The 17400-nt window shown below is 35.4% G+C and overlaps 1 protein-coding gene and 1 non-coding gene across 3 annotated transcripts in view; both read right to left on the bottom strand.

Moving 5' to 3' along the window:
* SCN7A (sodium voltage-gated channel alpha subunit 7) overlaps positions 1-17400 on the bottom strand; it is a 79364-nt gene that overhangs the window by 31019 nt on the left and 30945 nt on the right. For both annotated transcript variants that reach the window (XM_037044554.1, XM_037044555.1), the window contains exons 9-13: positions 14781-14922; positions 10907-11113; positions 3138-3234; positions 1994-2232; positions 740-913 (exon numbers count right to left, since the gene is read on the bottom strand). In XM_037044554.1, the coding sequence (XP_036900449.1) occupies positions 740-913; positions 1994-2232; positions 3138-3234; positions 10907-11113; positions 14781-14922 (859 nt within the window). The remainder of the gene's footprint in view (positions 1-739; positions 914-1993; positions 2233-3137; positions 3235-10906; positions 11114-14780; positions 14923-17400) is intronic.
* On the bottom strand, positions 11885-12023 carry LOC118985999 (U4 spliceosomal RNA). Its single transcript, XR_005066243.1, has one exon. It is a non-coding gene; the product is annotated as a U4 spliceosomal RNA (small nuclear RNA).

Raw genomic sequence — 17400 nt, 5'->3', positions numbered from 1 at the left:
TCCATTTATCCATGTAAAACTTAATTATCTTATATTCAGTCCATTAGTAGCCTCTCAGATATTTTGATCCTGTCTTTGATTGCATTTTCTATATTTCCCAGTCTTGTTTCATCCATATATGGTGGTAACTACATCTTGCATATATTCCTGCCACTCATTAGAAAAGCGTATGTATGAAGATTTTAGACAGGTCATTCTTGATTTTTGCCGCATTCCTTCAACTTGTTATCAGAATCTGACAATATATTACTTATCAAAAGCTTAAGATTTTCATAAAAATCAGTCTCACAACAATATTTCCTTGCCTAGTTTTCTGATTATTAACAACTACCCTTCACAGCAGACATATACTGATTCTGACTTAATAATTTTTGTAACAACTTTCTGCTGGCCTCATTGGTGTTATAAAAAGTTTTCCATTGTACACTTAGAAATACCTGATTCCGGTTTCTTAGTTACAAATTAACATTCAGCTTCTGGGGCTCTTTATTACCATGCTCCTCAAAATGGGCCCAATATCTGGCCCCCATCCCTAGAACTCACATCTCAAATGCTACATATATGGCTTATTTCCTTTAATGCTTTGCTGAAATAATAGCATTGGAGACTCCTTACTCTTCCCTGGGGCAGTATTAACTCATGTCTCAATGGCATTATCATTACTATTCTTCCCGTTTCCTATCTGAGGAAACAGATAAATTTTCATAAAATAAAAATTTGGGTCTTGGATTCTACTTACCACCTGGAATGAATGAAAGGAAGACAATCCATAAACACTCATCACAAAAAGCTCTGCTAAACCATGGAACACGATTAGGCTGTCATAAATGTTCCAACCTACTTGGAAATACCTATATGGATGCATAGCAATTATTTTAAAAATCATTTCTGTTGTGAAAATTCCAACAAAAACCTAAACAAAAACAAAACACATGGATGAGAATGTGATTTCAATACCTCAGTCAGAATCCTCCTGCACAAAAACTGTAACTTTTCCATGTTACTATGTTGTTCTGTGTTCCTCTGTTAATATCTGATTAGTTTTGGAGTCTGTATTACAATAGACTCATACATTTTATTTAATATCAAGCATTGTATACAAATCTTCAATTATTTTTAAAAGCTGGTCTGGGAGAAAATAAAAGAAAATTTGAGGGTAAAATCTTTTCATTTTTGATAGTTCCTGTTGGTTTATGGAATATTTAAGATATTTAATTTTCAACTTGTAAAGGAATAAAAGAAGTACATATGAAAACAGAAGAAACAGAATAAGCATATGAAAACTGTCTTTTAAAAACTATATTGGCAATAATAACTAAATTATGGTTTTGGTATCAAGTAAATGTATAATTCAAAAATGGTAGCAGTTTGGCTATTTGTATGAGTACCAAGCAACTAAGCAATAACAACACTAATAAAAGGGAAAAAAATCAAGCACTATATATTTGCTTAAATGTGACTTGTTCTTAAATTCATAGGAATGTTTTGCCTCTTGCATTGTATGAGATGAAAAGGATAGGTGAATTTCAATAATACCTTGCTACAAACAAGCTCCAATCTAAGGCAAAGACAGCTGGTGAAAGTAGACCGGGTCAGGTGCAGCTGTGGTCAGGAATCAGAATGAGGTAAACTTGTATCTGTTGTTTGGCTCATGCCCTACTCTGATCTATCGGGCTATGTTACCCAGAGAGGGTACACTTGGGGAGAGAGAGGAAAGAAATAATTTCCACTTAACCCGACTACCAAGCAGCTGGCGAGAAATCCCAAATTTAAATGGCAGAATTTTAAACTCTAGGTATAAATCTACTCAGTGATAAGAACATTTATAAAGCAAGGTTTGGGGTGGTGCAGTGGGGAAGCATAACACAATACTCTACCTAGTGATTATGTAATGTATTTGTAATATATTATAATTATAAAATAAAATAATGGGATGACAATGACTTAAAAAATTGAAATTGCAAGTGAAAGTAATGTAGAGTAAGAGCCTTACCAGGTTTCCAATGCTGAGTACATTGATGGTTTCTTCACTCATTGGGTGACATTTCAAGGCCAAAAAAAATATGTTTAGAATTATGCATACAGTCAGAAAAAGATCGGTAAATGGGTGTGTCACAATCACATGGGCAAACTCTTTCAGTTTTAACCAACAGGGAGAACAATTCCAGATCAGAATCATTTTAGCAAATTTATACCAACACAAGGAACATCTCTTCCGAGATTTTTTATGTTCTGAAATAAAAGAGAAGTCAAGCTTAAGCAAGTTGTTTAAGTTTAACTAATAGAAAATTTTCACTTTGCATGCAAAGAGATTTGAAACTAAACTTCGGATATGGAATTAGCAAATAAGTATTTTATACTAATAAAAATCAGAGTAAAGCAAATCCATTTATTTTGTTCATGCTTGTTGAATTGGACAAATGAAAATGAGACAGACTGTATACTAGAAGCAAAACATAGGAATGCCTGCCCTGGTTGGCATAGCTCAGTGGATTGAGTGTGAGCCTGCGAACCACATGATCGCGGTTCGATTCCCAGTCAGGGCACATGCCTGGGTTGCAGGCCAGTTCCGAGCAGGGGACTCACAAGAGGCAACCATACATTGATATTTCTCTCCCTCTCTCCTTCCCTTCCCCCTCTAAAGATAAATAAATAAATAAAAATATTTTTTAAAAAACATAGGAACGCCTGCCAACAAATCACCCAAATATGGGATATAGTTGAGAGTATCACAATTTATGGTTTCTAGATCTATATGTTTTACAAAATAATGTCTTTCAATATTGGCCATGATAATAAGTTTCTTGTTAGATGTTACAAAAGCAGAGTCAATATAAAAGGACCTTAGCATATTAATGTTTTATACAGCTTCGCATTCCAAGCTTTATTTTTAGTTACAAATTGCCACTTCTATGTCCTTTTCAATGTTAAAAAATTTCCTTGGCACTATTTGGTAACCCTTTCCAACACTTTAAAACACTATGTTTATGGAATTTTTATAAATTGTTCATCCTAATATTCTATGTTATTCCTTAAATTTTAGTATACAATAAAATTCTGAAGTAATTATACAATTTCTTTAAAGGTCAATCTTATGAATAGTACCTTTTGTAGTGTCTAAATATTTTTTACTTTACCTTCTTCATGAGTGACAGCAGCAGCATCCGACATATCCAAAGAAGTGATCACAGAAGTTGGTGATCTTTTCTTCATTTCCATTTCTGTGGCTTCGATCTAAAAAAAATTTGATGAGTCTAATACTGGCTGTTTCTCTCTGTAGATCCAAGACTATAATTGCAATAAGTTTTATACCTTCTCAAAAATGCTGATTTTTTTTTTTTACTTCAGAAGTTTTTGTTTAACTTCTGGAAAATGTGTAAAACTTGCCACTCAACAACGTAATTTTATAATATGAGGTCAATTATAAAAAGAGTAAATAAGAGAATGACAGTGGTGTTACCCATATTTGACAAACAATTCCATATATAATTTAGGATTGTTGTAAAATATCACATTGGCTAACATGCTATTGAATAACAATATTATTCTAACATGCAATTTTTTTCTATGGAAACACATCAAACCTCCTCTTAGAATCAATCTAAAATTCCAACTAAATTGTACACAAGTCATCCTGAACAACCAACTGAAGACTAGCTGCAGAGAAGCCTTGTAACAAAGGACTAATGTAAACAATCACATCACCACGTAAGACTGGTAGGAAACGTGGAGGCAGAAGAGGGCTGGCTGAGCTCTCACAAGTGGCAGTTGAAATTTCTGAGGGATGTTTCAGTGGTCAGGAGTTCCCTCTGAGAGTGTGGTAATTAAACACTAAGCTGGGCCCTCCAGCCTACAGCAAATAACCCCACCCGGAAAGGAACCCAGATAACATTCAGCTGTGAAAAGCAGCAAGGTTTCTTTCTGCCAGGGAGAGACAGCTGGAGGGGCAGAGAGCCTCTTAAAGGGCCAGTGCACAAAATTTGCAGCTCCTTACACACATTGGGCTCCAATGGGCAGAAAGAGAACATAGTAGACTAGAGATGATTGAGGATAGTCTGTGGCTGGTGGCTCTGGGGAGAGAACTGAAGGAACAGCTGCCAACATCTTTGTATTGAGTCATTCCACATTCTGCAGAAACCACTTTTCTCGGGCAGAGTACTACTATCAAAGTAGCATCAGCCTGGAGGGGAAGCAGTATCCCCACCCACAGGAATTGATCTGCCACAACCTGTGGTGCTTAAACTGGGTTGCTGATTATAGCTTGAGACTATGCCATTGATTAGTTTAACAACTAAGGCACCAAGGGCAACCACTGAATGCATAAATAAGTGGAACAACTGATGTTTCTCTCTCAATCTCCCTCCCTCCCACCTTGCCACCCTCTCTTCTTCTCTTAAAAACAAACAAATAACCCCCCCCAAAAAAAGATAAGGCAAAAAATACAAAGAAGTAGCCAAAATGGGAAGACAAAGAAACAGACCCCACATGAAAGAACAAGAGAATTCTTCAGAAGAACTAGATGAAACAGAGGGAAGCAATTTATCAGATAGAGACTTTAGAGTAAAGATTATAAAGATACTCAACAGTATGAAAAAAGACATAGAAACCATAACAAAGGAACAGTCAGAAATGAAGAATACAATATCTGAATTAAATAATACATTGGAAAGAATAAACAATAGGTTTGAACAGTAGTAGACAAAGCAGAGGTTCAAATCAATGATTTAGAACACAAGGTAGAGAAAAACACCCAAGCAGAGAAGCAAAAGGAAAAAAGAAGTTTTTAAAAATGAAGAGAGCTTAAGAAATATTTTAGGCAACACAAAGCATAACAACATTCACATGATGGGAATGCCAGAAGGAACAGATAGATAGCAAGCAATCAAAAATCTATTTGAAGAAATAATGGCCCAAAACTTCCCTAATCCAGTGAAGGAAAAAGACATAAGAGTCCAGGAAGCTCAGAGTGTTCAAAAAAAGTTGGACCTAAGGAGGCATACAGTGAGACACATCAAAATTAAAATGACAAGCCTTAAAGACAATGAGAGAATCCTAAAAACAACATGGGAAAAGCAGGTAGTTACATACAAGGGAACACCAACTAAACTGTCATTTGATTTCTCAACAGAAACATTTCAGGCCAGAAGGGAATAGAATGAAACAGTCAAGATGATGAAAAGCAATGACCTACAACCAAGGCTATACAATACAGCAAGGCTATCATTTAAAATTGAAGGAGATATAAGGAGCCCCCTAGACAAGAAAAAGCTAAAGGAGTTTTTTAACACCAAAACAGTTACTGCTACAAATGTTAAAGGGCTTGCTATAAGGAGAAGGAGGAGGTGGAAGAGAAGGAGGAGGATGGGGGAGGAGAAGAAATATACTTCCTCCAAGAGACCCATCTCAGAGTGAAAGATATACTCAGACTAAAAGTAAAGGGTTGGAAAAAGTTTTTCAGGCAAATAAAAAAGAAAAAAAGGTGGAGCAGTGGTCCTTATATCTGACAATATAGACTTTAAAATCAAGGCTAAAGAGATAAAGAAGGACACTACATAATCGTAAAGGGAACAATCCAACAAGAAACTATAACTCAAGGTATATTTACACAACCAACATAGGAGCACCTAAATACGTAAAGCAAATCTTGAAGGACATAAAGGGAGACGCTAATAGAAATACAGTTACAGTTGGGGATTTTAACACCCCATTGACTTCGATGGATAGACATTCCAGAGAAAAAATCAACAAGGAGACAGCAGCCTTAAACAAAACACTAGATTAAATGAATTTAATTGATAACTTCAGAACATTTCACCCCAAAGCAGAATATACATACTTTTTAAGGAACTTGGAAGATTTTCTAAGATAGACCATGTGTATGTTAGGATACAAAACAAGTATCAATAACTTTAAGAAGATTGGAATCATATCAACCATCTTATCTGACCACAATGCTATGAAACTAGAAATCAGTCAGAAGAAGAAAACTGAAAAACACAGAAAGATGTAGAAGCCAAATAGCATGTTATTAAACAATGTATGGGTTAACGATGAGATCAAGCAGGAAATCAAAAGATACCTTTAAATGAATAAAAATGAGGACACAATATTCCAAAATCCAGTAGGATACTGGGGAAACAACCCTAAAAGGGAAATTCATAGCATTGCAGGCCTATAAAAAAAAAAAAAAACAAGAAAAAACTCAAACTATTTAAGTTCACACTTAAAGGAATAGGAAAAAGAACAACAAACAAAGCCCAAAGTGCGTAAAAGAAAGGAAATAAATAAATAAAGGTCACAGCAGACATAAGTGAAATGGAGTCTAAAAAAAACCCAATACAAATGATCAATGAATCCAAGAGTGGATTCTTTGAAAAGATAAATAAGTTTGACAAACCTTTAACCAGACTCTTCAAGACAAAAAGGGAAAGGACCCAAATAAATACAATCAGAAATGAAAGAGAAGAAAAAATAATTGACAGCAAAGAAATACAAAGGATTGTAAGAAAATATTATGAACAACAATATGCCAACAAACTGGACAACCTGGATGAAATGAATAAATTCATACACACATACAATCCTCCTAAACTAAATTGGGAAGAGTCAGAGATTCAGAATAAACAGATTACACCTAGTGAAATGGAAGTAGTCATCCAAAACTTCCAACAGACAAAAACCCTGGAGCAGATGGCTTCACAGGTGAATTTTACCACACATTCTGAAAAGAACTAACTCCTTTCCTTGTCAAACTATTTCATAAAATTCAAGAGGAGGGAAGGTTCCTAAGCATATCTTACAAGACCAGGATTATTCTAACTCCAAAACCAGATAAAGACACCAGAAAGAAAGAAAATTATAGGTCAATATCCCTGATGAACATAGATGCTAAAATCCTCAACAAAATATTCACAAACTGAATAAAGCAATGCATCAAAAATATCATACACCATGATCAAATGGGATTTATTCCAGCAATGCAAGGTTGGTATAACATTCACAAATTAACAAATGTGATTGGCCACATAAACAAAGTGAAGGATAAAAACCATTTGATCATGTTAATAGAGGCAGAAAAAGTTTTTTATAAAATCCAGAACCCATTTATGATCAAAACTCTCAGCAAAGTGGGAATAGATGGAACATTCCTAAATATAATAAAGGCCACATATGACAAACTCAGTGCCAGCATCGTACTCAATGTGCAAAAACTACAACTGCCCCTCTTAAGACTGGGAACAAGACAGGGATGTCCACTTTTGCCTCTCTTATTAGATCTCCTTACCTGGCGTTCTTAGGCTAGTGGGAGGGGTTTTCCCCTATCAGTCCTAGAGTTATAATTTTGTGCATCTGATAATTTTATGATCCATCTCCTTACTAGATCATTAGCTTCATGAAAATAGATACTATATTTGTATTTATTAAAGTTTTTAAAAATCTTCAGTGTTCAGTACAATGTATGAAGATTGACAATAATGTTTTATTTAACTTGGACAGAATTATAGAAATGTCAGTTTGGTGTGCAAATAATTTGAAAATATTTACAATTCTGCAGTTGTATGTATCTGATTCTCTTCCTGAGGTTTTTCCAGTAACTAACAATTTTTAGAAAAGTTTCACATGAGAACTGTGTAATTAATGGTATAATATTGTTTCAGCATTGGAATAATGAAGCAAAGTGGTGAACGCTGGGTTTTCTTCCTCTGTGTTGGGAAATCAAATACCAATAAATATAGATCAAACTTTGCAACTAGAACTCAATGAGGATTTCATTTGAGAATTCATGAAGGCACTCGTGTCTAGTAGAGAGCTGATGTGCAATAAATATTACATTATTATCATCATTATTATTTTAACTTTCACTAAAAAGGAATATAGTCAAAGACTTAACATTTTTAAAAGTTCTTAATATTTTATTTATTTCTTTTTAGAGAGAGGGGAAGGGAAGGAGCAAGAGTGGGAGAGAAACATCAATGTGTGGTTGCCCCTCATGTGTCCCCTACTGGGACCTGGCCCACAACCCAGGCGTGTGCCCTGACTGGGAATCAAACTGGTGACCCTTTGCTTCAGAGGCCCATGCTTGATCCACTGAGCTACACCAGTCAGGGCAAGACTTAACATTTTATGTCAATGAATTATTCTCCATATACTGCTGAGCCTTTTTATGTTTGTTTTCTTGTGTTCCTTATACTTAGCCATTGACATTTTTTAGTTGCTTTGTACATTCTAAGAAGTACCAAGTGCTTAACATGAATTACTTCATTTGAATCCTACAAGAACCTATGAGACAGATACTATTACATATTGCAGATGGAGAAGCTGAAGTTTAGAAAAATTAAAAGAATTGGCAAATATCATACATTCATTAAGTGACTATGATGGACTGATATCCATTTTTACCTGACTGCAAAACTGTGCTTTTAAAAGCCAATATAATCTATTGCTTTCCTATAATGTGAGAATATGAAACACCTAAATACTCTCCCCATAATGTCAGCACTGCAGTTAGAGTCTGACTAGCCTTCATTCAGACGGATCACCTAAAGTGTCTGCAGTGTGTTCCATTTTGAGTTCTCTCTCCAGTGTTTTCTTATTAAAAAAAACGAAAAGACAAGAAATCGTATAAAAATGTTTCTCCCTCTTACTTCCTGGAAAACCTTTTGCATGACAAAATGTTCTAGTACTCTTCTAAGAAAAGAAATCCTTTACAATGGATACATTTTAATTAACATCAGAACGGCTCTGTGTGATCCAGAGCAGCCGAATGAATGGGGATATTGGGAAATTAGGAAGTCATCCAAGTTCTTAAGCAGAGTTCAGGGCACATATCCCAGGATAAGAGAAGCATTGTGCTCTTGGATACATTTGTGTGTAGCCCTTGACATTTGAAATGCCACTTCAAAACGAATGACACATTCAACATATCATTCAGGCCATAATCATTCAATCTCAAGGACCCCAAACTCATTTCTACAAACAGAAAGCTTTTGTAATTTGTTTTCCTGAGACTTTCTCATGAGTGATATAATGGCTATACTCAATAGCCTCTTTTTATACGTGTTTTTCTCATATGGTCTATAACTGCTTCTTGTCTCAACGGTATGTGTGTTATCGAACATGGAGTCACAAGTATCTATCAATAAGTCGTCATTTGGAATGATCCAACCTCATGTTGTTCAGGCCTCACATTTTGGAAGAATGCCTTTCTTAGGGCTTCTTTATTGATAATGGCTTAATAAAAAGGTTTATATATGTAGGCCAGTTAGTATTTTCCTCCTTTTGATTCAGGACACTTTGGTACCCATGAACCTCTTAGCCAGCTTTAGTATCCATTCCAGTTAGTGCCAGAGTGTTTATTGAGCTTTTACTTTTCCCCACATCTTCTACATGAGAGGATTCCTGGCACAGCACCTTTCTATCATTTGTCAGCTCCCTCAATCCGCCCCTTTTCCATCTAATAGAAAGTGTAGTTTGGAAGTTTTTCCCCCAGTATAAACAATCTTTAATAATAGGTATCAAGAGCACAATGTAGTAACAAGTCCAGAGGGGTCCAAAGAAGGCAGGACATAGCTCCCTTCACCCAACCGAGGGCCTGCAACCAGACCAGTGGAGAAGCAGCACTTGACCATGGCCACTTTGGAGCCAGTCCCATTCAAACAAGATCTCAGCAGAAAAGGTGCAAACCCCCTGGGGGGCATGAGNCATCTAATAGAAAGTGTAGTTTGGAAGTTTTCCCCTCCGTGTAAACAATCTTTAATAATAGGTATCAAGAGCACAATGTAGTAACAAGTCCAGAGGGGTCCAAAGAAGGCAGGACATAGCTCCCTTCACCCAACCGAGGGCCTGCAACCAGACCAGTGGAGAAGCAGCACTTGACCATGGCCACTTTGGAGCCAGTCCCATTCAAACAAGATCTCAGCAGAAAAGGTGCAAACCCCCTGGGGGGCATGAGCTGTGCACCATCATAGGTTGCCTGGCTTCTGCTCACCACACAGCTCAACAGCTCAGGTAGGGTGTTAGCAGACTGGGCTGAAACTATCCCTCTCCAAACCAAGGAAGAGGTGTGAGACTGGCAGGGCCTGTGGAATATAAACAAGCTACTTCTGATTGTTTTTCCGGCTCTTATTTTCCCTTTTAGCAAACTCAACAGCACAATATAGATTTTAAGATAATTTTCTACAACTTCTTTAATGCTGCTTCTGTCAATTCTTTTAGATTCATAAACCAAATCTTTTGCTAGGGAGCAAAAAATCTGAAAATGTATTCAAACACAACACTAAAATAATTGAAAATTTGAGTAAATCCTGGTTAAGTTTTACTAAGCATGGATTTAATGATTCCGTGAATAAATAAGCCCTTTTATTTTGACACACAGTTCACTTTCTCTTGAAGGAGCTAGAAAGCCCATAAAGCAGTTTCTTTTCTCTCTTTACAACTTCAATACTGTACCTTTACCCATATTGTTAGTACTTCATGATTTCTAAACTATGGAAGGCATTATTACTTTGAGTTGGACAACAAAATTTTCCAAAGTTAATTCTGAAGTGCTGTCTGAAGCAAGTTTGAATAAACTGTACCTGCATTATGAGAAGTCAAGTTAAAAAATATATCCATAGTTTATCAGCAGTAGTAATGCAAGTTTTGTAATATATATCCATATATATATACACACATATGAAAACTTTCATATATATGTATACATGTGATTTTCATATATATATGAAATCTTCAAACATAAGGTTTTCTTACCATAGTGTATTAAGGAAGGATTGTTATGTAGCAAAAGCAGCATTACCAACATTTTGCTCTTCTGTCATGTACTATACACAGATACCGATCATCCAACAATATACTCCAAGACCTGGAGAAGGTAACTCAAACTCTGTGATTCTAGGAAACATCATACCTCAGCCGCTTTATCTTCTTCTCGAAGGTCTTTTAAAGTGTGCTGAAATTTTGGGTCAGTCTTCTTAGCTTTTCCAGTAGTTGTCTGCTTTTCTTCTTCATAAAACATAACTACTATACCAAAGAACAAGCTTGCTATATAAAAGGCAAACCAAAAACTTATTGCAATAAAAAATACCATGTAGACCTTTCCAGAAGCATAAAGGATCTAAGGAGAGATGGAAAATGGACAAAAATAAAAATGTTATTTGTCTTCTTGTAGTCTCCTGTTTTAAAATAAAAAATGAGATTTTTATGAGAATAATTTAGTTATAAGTGGAATGTAATTATAAAATGGTCCAACTAATGGCTCTCTGTAGAGAAATAAGCAAATAGCTCTTCAACTTTAGACATATCTATGGTATAAAATATATGGCACAAACCAAAGAAAGAAGTAATTTAATTAACACACAGTGAACATTTGACTTTTATGTCTTCATTAATAAACATAATGGAAGAAAAAAGTTGTCTTCTCAATAAAGAAAGATGGATGATCTATATATGGAAGATTATTTTCTTTGCAGTAGAATCTTTAAATATATGAAATTTCATAAAGTTAGAGGATTAATGTTTAAAGATTACTGTCTTCTAATAATCACTTTATGGAAATATCACAAGGAGATGCCAATACCAGGCATTCAAAATGGTGGGGAACAGAAATATTTCTGTTATCTGCTTTGGTAAACAACTTTTGGATGAATCCCAATGGAAAGTCATATGATTTATAGATAGAAGAATACAAAATTTTAGATTTCCAAACTGAGCTTTACTAGCTTTTATTTCATAATAATTACCTAAAATCAGAAAATTTAGAAAATTATAAGGAGATTTGCAAATAAAAAATATAGTTCATTGATATATCCTCCTCATTAATTATAAATATAGAAATATAAAGAAAAAAGGGAATAGTTTATTTTTTCCTTAAACCAAAGTATTCAGTCTCTGTAGAGACCTGTCAAAAATTGCCAGTGCCAACTGTATTTCAACATCACAGCGGGGTATTGGGAAAAGTTTTCAATTAGCAATAATCATGCCTTGGATATACCTCACTGGCTACAATACTGCCACTGAGCAAAGCTGGAATAGTTTAATTTTTAAGCATCCATTTGTATCAACAAATAAGAATTATTTACAGAAAATATTGTGTTGCTATAAAGAGTTAAGAATGTTTACAGACTGACAGGAAGTTTTCACATTCAATCAGAGATAATTTCTTATTAATCTATAGTATACTGTCTTTAAAAATATTTTTATTAAACCCTATTATCCCAGTAGGATTTGGTTAAATATTTTTCCTACTGAAGTAGCTGTTACTTATACTATTCAGAAGTCAGTAGTAGATTTTATGGAGTATATTGCAGGCCATGCACAATAATAAGTACTTTATGCCATTATCTCATTAATTCTGTGCAGCACATTTCTGTGGTGCTTACTATTATTTCCAAAGTATAGTACAGAGATGAAAATTAGATAGGCAAAATGAGTGATCAAAGATCTCGCAACTACAGAAGATGACTGAGTCTAAAATTTTTGCTCTTTTCACTCTATGAAGCTGGTGAATGAGAAAAGTATATACTCTAATTAAGATGAAAAATGTACAAATTCTAGTTCTATTATATTTTAGCATAGAATTGTGGCTAATTTAGCCCCATCTCATGGTTTTCTTATGAACATCAAATAAAACCATGAATGCAAAGATCTTAGGCTATGGAAAATACGCAATAAATCTTAACTACTGTTAAATATAATTCTATTCAATGAGCCAGGTGGTATTTTGTTCTGTTCATTTCTGTACCCATAATATATCAAAGAGTACATGGATCTAATTAAATATTTGTTGAATGAACGGAGAATAATATTCTCCAAAACATGAGCTGTGTTTTCTTAGGGAATAGTTGCTGATTTTCCCTGGCCATAGTTAACTTAGTTTAGGTCAATACTCAGAGAACAAATTCAGTCCAAATAAAAGAAAACCTTATGTACACTGATCAATAAAACTCAGAGTGTAGTGATGATTTAGGAACTGCACAGACACCAATACCAGGGCACCCCCAGACTAATCTCTCATTTCAATGGTAGTGGAAAAGAATTTACTTTACTTTCTTGCTAACAAGAAATTAGCTAATCTATTTTGAGGGTTAACAAAAGGGAAGACATTTGTTAATACATAAAATGACTTAATTCAAAATACTTAGTTTTTTTTTCCTTATTAAAATTTCATTAAACATTCCCGTGTGTTGGATACTGAGGACACAAAAACTAAAAGAAAACAAAATACTTCTTCATAGGTGGTATATCTCCTAGTGGAAGAAAGAACTGAACAAATGAAAATAACCACTATCAGAGGCAAATATAAGGGCCAGTGGACTCCTGCTATAGAATATGATATGAGCTATGGAAAAGCTCAAGAAAGAAATCTGGCTCTGAGTTACAAATTTGAAGCATGAAACTTGAAGATAGATAAAAACTTGAATTTAGGCAGAGTACAACATAGATTTTAAAAAAGAACTTATGGGGAAAGCTCATGTAGGAAACAGCAAATCTTTTTTACACAAATAGAGTAGAAAGTATGTACTGAGATGTTATTAGGAAGTAAATCTGGAGAAGTATGCAGAGACTAGATCTTTAAAGGCCACTGTGTACCATGCATACAGACTTTGAACTTCATCCTATGGGAATCTGGAAACTATGAAAGGATTGTTAGCAGGAGGGTAACAAATGATTATCTTAGAAATAAGAAATTCCTAGTGTTGTGGAGGAGGCACTGAAATTTGTCAAAACATTTGGGAAATAACAATATGTATACTAATATTATAAAAGTAAAAAATATAGTTTGCATAAAAATAATGTCACTTGTAATATTGTCATGTACTACATGTACTACATCTCTGTTTTGTTTACTTGATTTTTATTTAATAATGTATCACGAACCTTTGTGCCAAAAACATTGCATTATCCTATCTTTACTAACGATCTATATGCACACACACACACACACACACACCATTATTTATCCAATTATAAAACCTGTGGGGGTGTTTTTTAAAAGATTGTTCCTCAACTATAAGTACTTTTGAACTTTAAAGTAATTATTTTATCAAATATCTTTTTATATTAAAAGGATCCTTTTATGTATATCCTTTTATATAGTATGCTGCTAAAATAGTATTGCATACTATGGTGAAATATCTCTTAAAAGAAAAAAATGTATCTTTGTTTTAATAGATTCTGGGAAACTATGGCACACAAATAATCAGTTATGAAGACAGACTTTCAGAACTTAGATTTCAAGTTTTATAACAAGAAGCCTTCTGTTACAAGTGAAGCATGGTTGAATATCAAAGAGAAATGGGAATAGAAGAATTGAGAAGAAATAGCACATTCTAGGTATTCAATAAATAATTCTATAATTATTTATTGGTAATCTCACAGTTTCAAATTTATGTTTAAAGAATTGGTACCTAGAAATGTTCTTAACTTAATTAACTATCACAGAACAGGAGAGTGATCCCCGGCACACACATGTGTTGTAACTTTAGGGAGGTTACCAACCACTCTGAACTTAGTATCTTCATATAAGAGGCACACACACACACACACACACACACACACACACTGACCTCGTGGGATTGTTTTAAAGACTAAATCAGATATCACGCATAAGAGCACAGACTTCGGCACAGTTTTAGAATATACGTTCTCTTTCCTTCTGTCTTCAAGTCCTCCTCCACAAAAATACATGATAAACTGTGTTACATTTGACCATTATTTTAGAAGGGAGCAGCATGGAGCATGGTACCGTTCTTATGTGCACAGCAGATTCTCTCTGCTCTTACCTGATGATACAGTGCTTCAGGATAATCCTGTGTCATTAACCGGAATAGGGCTAAGAAGGCCCAGCCAAAATTGTCAAAATTTGTGTAGCCGTTATCAGGATTTTTGCCAGCTTTTATACACATATATCCTTCAGGACACTGACTAAAAAAGACAAAGAAAAAAACCTGTTTATTCTTAGGTGACTTTCAGATTATGGCCAAACCATAAATATAGAAAACCTTCCCATAAATAATAAAGGGCTCCCATTTCCACACCGATCAATCTTCTCCCAAACATCCCAGTGAAAAAGCTGCATATGAGCCCTGGCCGGTGCGGCTCAGTTGGTTAGGCACTGGCCTGCAAACCGAAAGGTCAGGGGTTGGGGCAAATGCTTAAGTTTCCGGTTCAGTCCAGGTCTTGTTGCACACAAAAGGCAACTGATCAATGTTTTTCTCTCAAATCAGTATTTCTCTCCATCACTTTCTCCCACCCTTCCCCTGTCTCTAAAAAAAGAGGGTGGAAAGTAAGCTGGAAATGAGTTAGATTTTGCACTGATGTAAATAAAGTGTTAAGCTAAAAGGAAAAAGGGCTGACAAATAGTTTTTGTCAAGCCTTTGTTAAAGGTTTCTTTATTACCCAACATCAAAGTGAAAATGTAACTGATGAAATATCACACTGATAAAAATAAAACTGTAGTACAGCGGAATGATCAAATATTATTTCAGTTTCTTTCATGGAGTCTTCATACTTTTATCTACTGGGAGCTTGCGTGTTGTGGTCGGTTAGTCCAGTGGTGCCCAATAAATCATGCTTCCCTCTCTCCACATGCCTGCCTAGTTCCCGCCCACATTATTTTGGCTTTGGCCATGAATATGTTTCAGACATTTGTTAATGGTTAATAAACATGATACAAACAAAATTTGTAAAAGTAATTGTGAGTTGAGGCTTGCTAAATTTTTGACCCACATAATCTGAACAAATGAATTTTCATTCTTATCTTAAGGCGCTGACTTTTTCTTTTTTTGGCACTGACTTTGGGGATCATTTACCCTGCAGCAAAGTATGATGACTACAGGTAAAATATAGTGTGACTTGTTCTTCTGGCCTTGAAATATATCATTGTGGTTCTAACTATCCATGACCAGGTATCTTCAATATAGGCTTGGAATGTCCACAAAAAAAAGGATAGCTGGAGTTGCATAGAACAGACACAATGGGATAAGATCACAATTTGGGTTTGAGAATATAGTATAAGCCCATCAGTAGCTGGGAAAAAGAAGTTGAGCAAGCAACAAAATATCTACATCAACTGAATACGAGACTCGTCTGGAAAAAGCTCAGCCATTGTTAACATAACGAGAATGATTTACATGACATTGACATTGATATAACCTGGCAGCCAAGATCAGTGGACTGGAATGCCCATGGGTGAACAAGTACAACTTCACTGTACTAGTCAGCGGGGGCAGTAGATCTGATTGAGTGAGCATGTGTACTGTGTGGCCATCACATTCAAAATGACTGAGCAAGTAGAGCAACAAATCTGCATTAAATTTTGCATTAAGCTTAAACATTCCTGCACAGAAACTATCTGGATGATTCTGAAGGCCACAGTTAGGGAAAAACCATTATTGGCAGTTTCATCACCACGATATGCCTGCTCATGCATCACATCTCATGCAGAGATTTTTGGCAAAACATCAAATCAACCAGGTGACTCTGTCCCTTTAAAGCCCAGATTTGGTTCCTTGCAACTTCTGGCTTTTCCCAAAGCTAAAATCACCTTTGAAAGGGAAGAAATTCCAGACTGTCGAGGAGATTCAGAAAAATATGACAGGGCAGCTGGTGGTAATTGGGAGAACTGTGTGAGGTGCCAAGGTGCCTACTTTGAAGGGGACTGAGGTGCCATTGTCCTATGTACAATGTTTCTTGTATCTTATATCATCTTTAATAAATGGCTGGGTACCTTTGGACAGATCTATAACTAAACTATGTAACTGACCCCTGACTGGTATGGCTCAGACATTAGGCATTGTCCAGAAATCCAAAGATTGCTGGTTCAATTCACGGTCAGAGTACATGCCTGGCTTGGAGGAAGGTCCCTGGTTGTGGGTGTGTGAGAGGCAACCGTTCGCTGTTTCTCTTGCACATCTATTTCTCCCTCTCTTTCTCCCTCTCTTCCCCACTTTCTAAAAAATGAATAAAATCTTTAAAATAAATAAATAAACTATATAACTCATATGCCTCTCCCCATCATGTGCTTTTTGCCAATTGGGGCTCTACAGCTGAAGAGAGTTGAGCCTACAGATAGGCATCAAGTCATCCCAGCTGAGAAAAGTAACCTAAGGAACTACGTAAGTCTCGGCACTGCCAAGAAGCATTCCACTGCTACTTTATCTCTTCACTTGAAATTATAGAGCAAGAAGCCACGAAAGTTGGGTTCTCACTGAAGAATTACGTATAAATACTGTTTTTAAGAACAATAAACTTTGTGTTAATGTAAATTTTAGCCATGAAAGACAGCCAAGCCATAAAATAAGCAAAATAACAGCATATATTTAATATTTCTTTCTTTAAAAGCTCTGGCCAAAGAAAAGATTATGTGTCTTTTGGGGTAATTTCTACTAGCTCTGAGGCACA

The sequence above is a fragment of the Sturnira hondurensis genome, unplaced genomic scaffold (assembly GCF_014824575.4).
Source record: "Sturnira hondurensis isolate 20B ecotype Veracruz unplaced genomic scaffold, ASM1482457v3 Scaffold0004136, whole genome shotgun sequence".
NCBI lineage: Eukaryota > Metazoa > Chordata > Mammalia > Chiroptera > Phyllostomidae > Sturnira > Sturnira hondurensis.
Note: the sequence above shows the minus strand (reverse complement) of the source record. Positions and strands in the feature narration are given on the sequence as shown.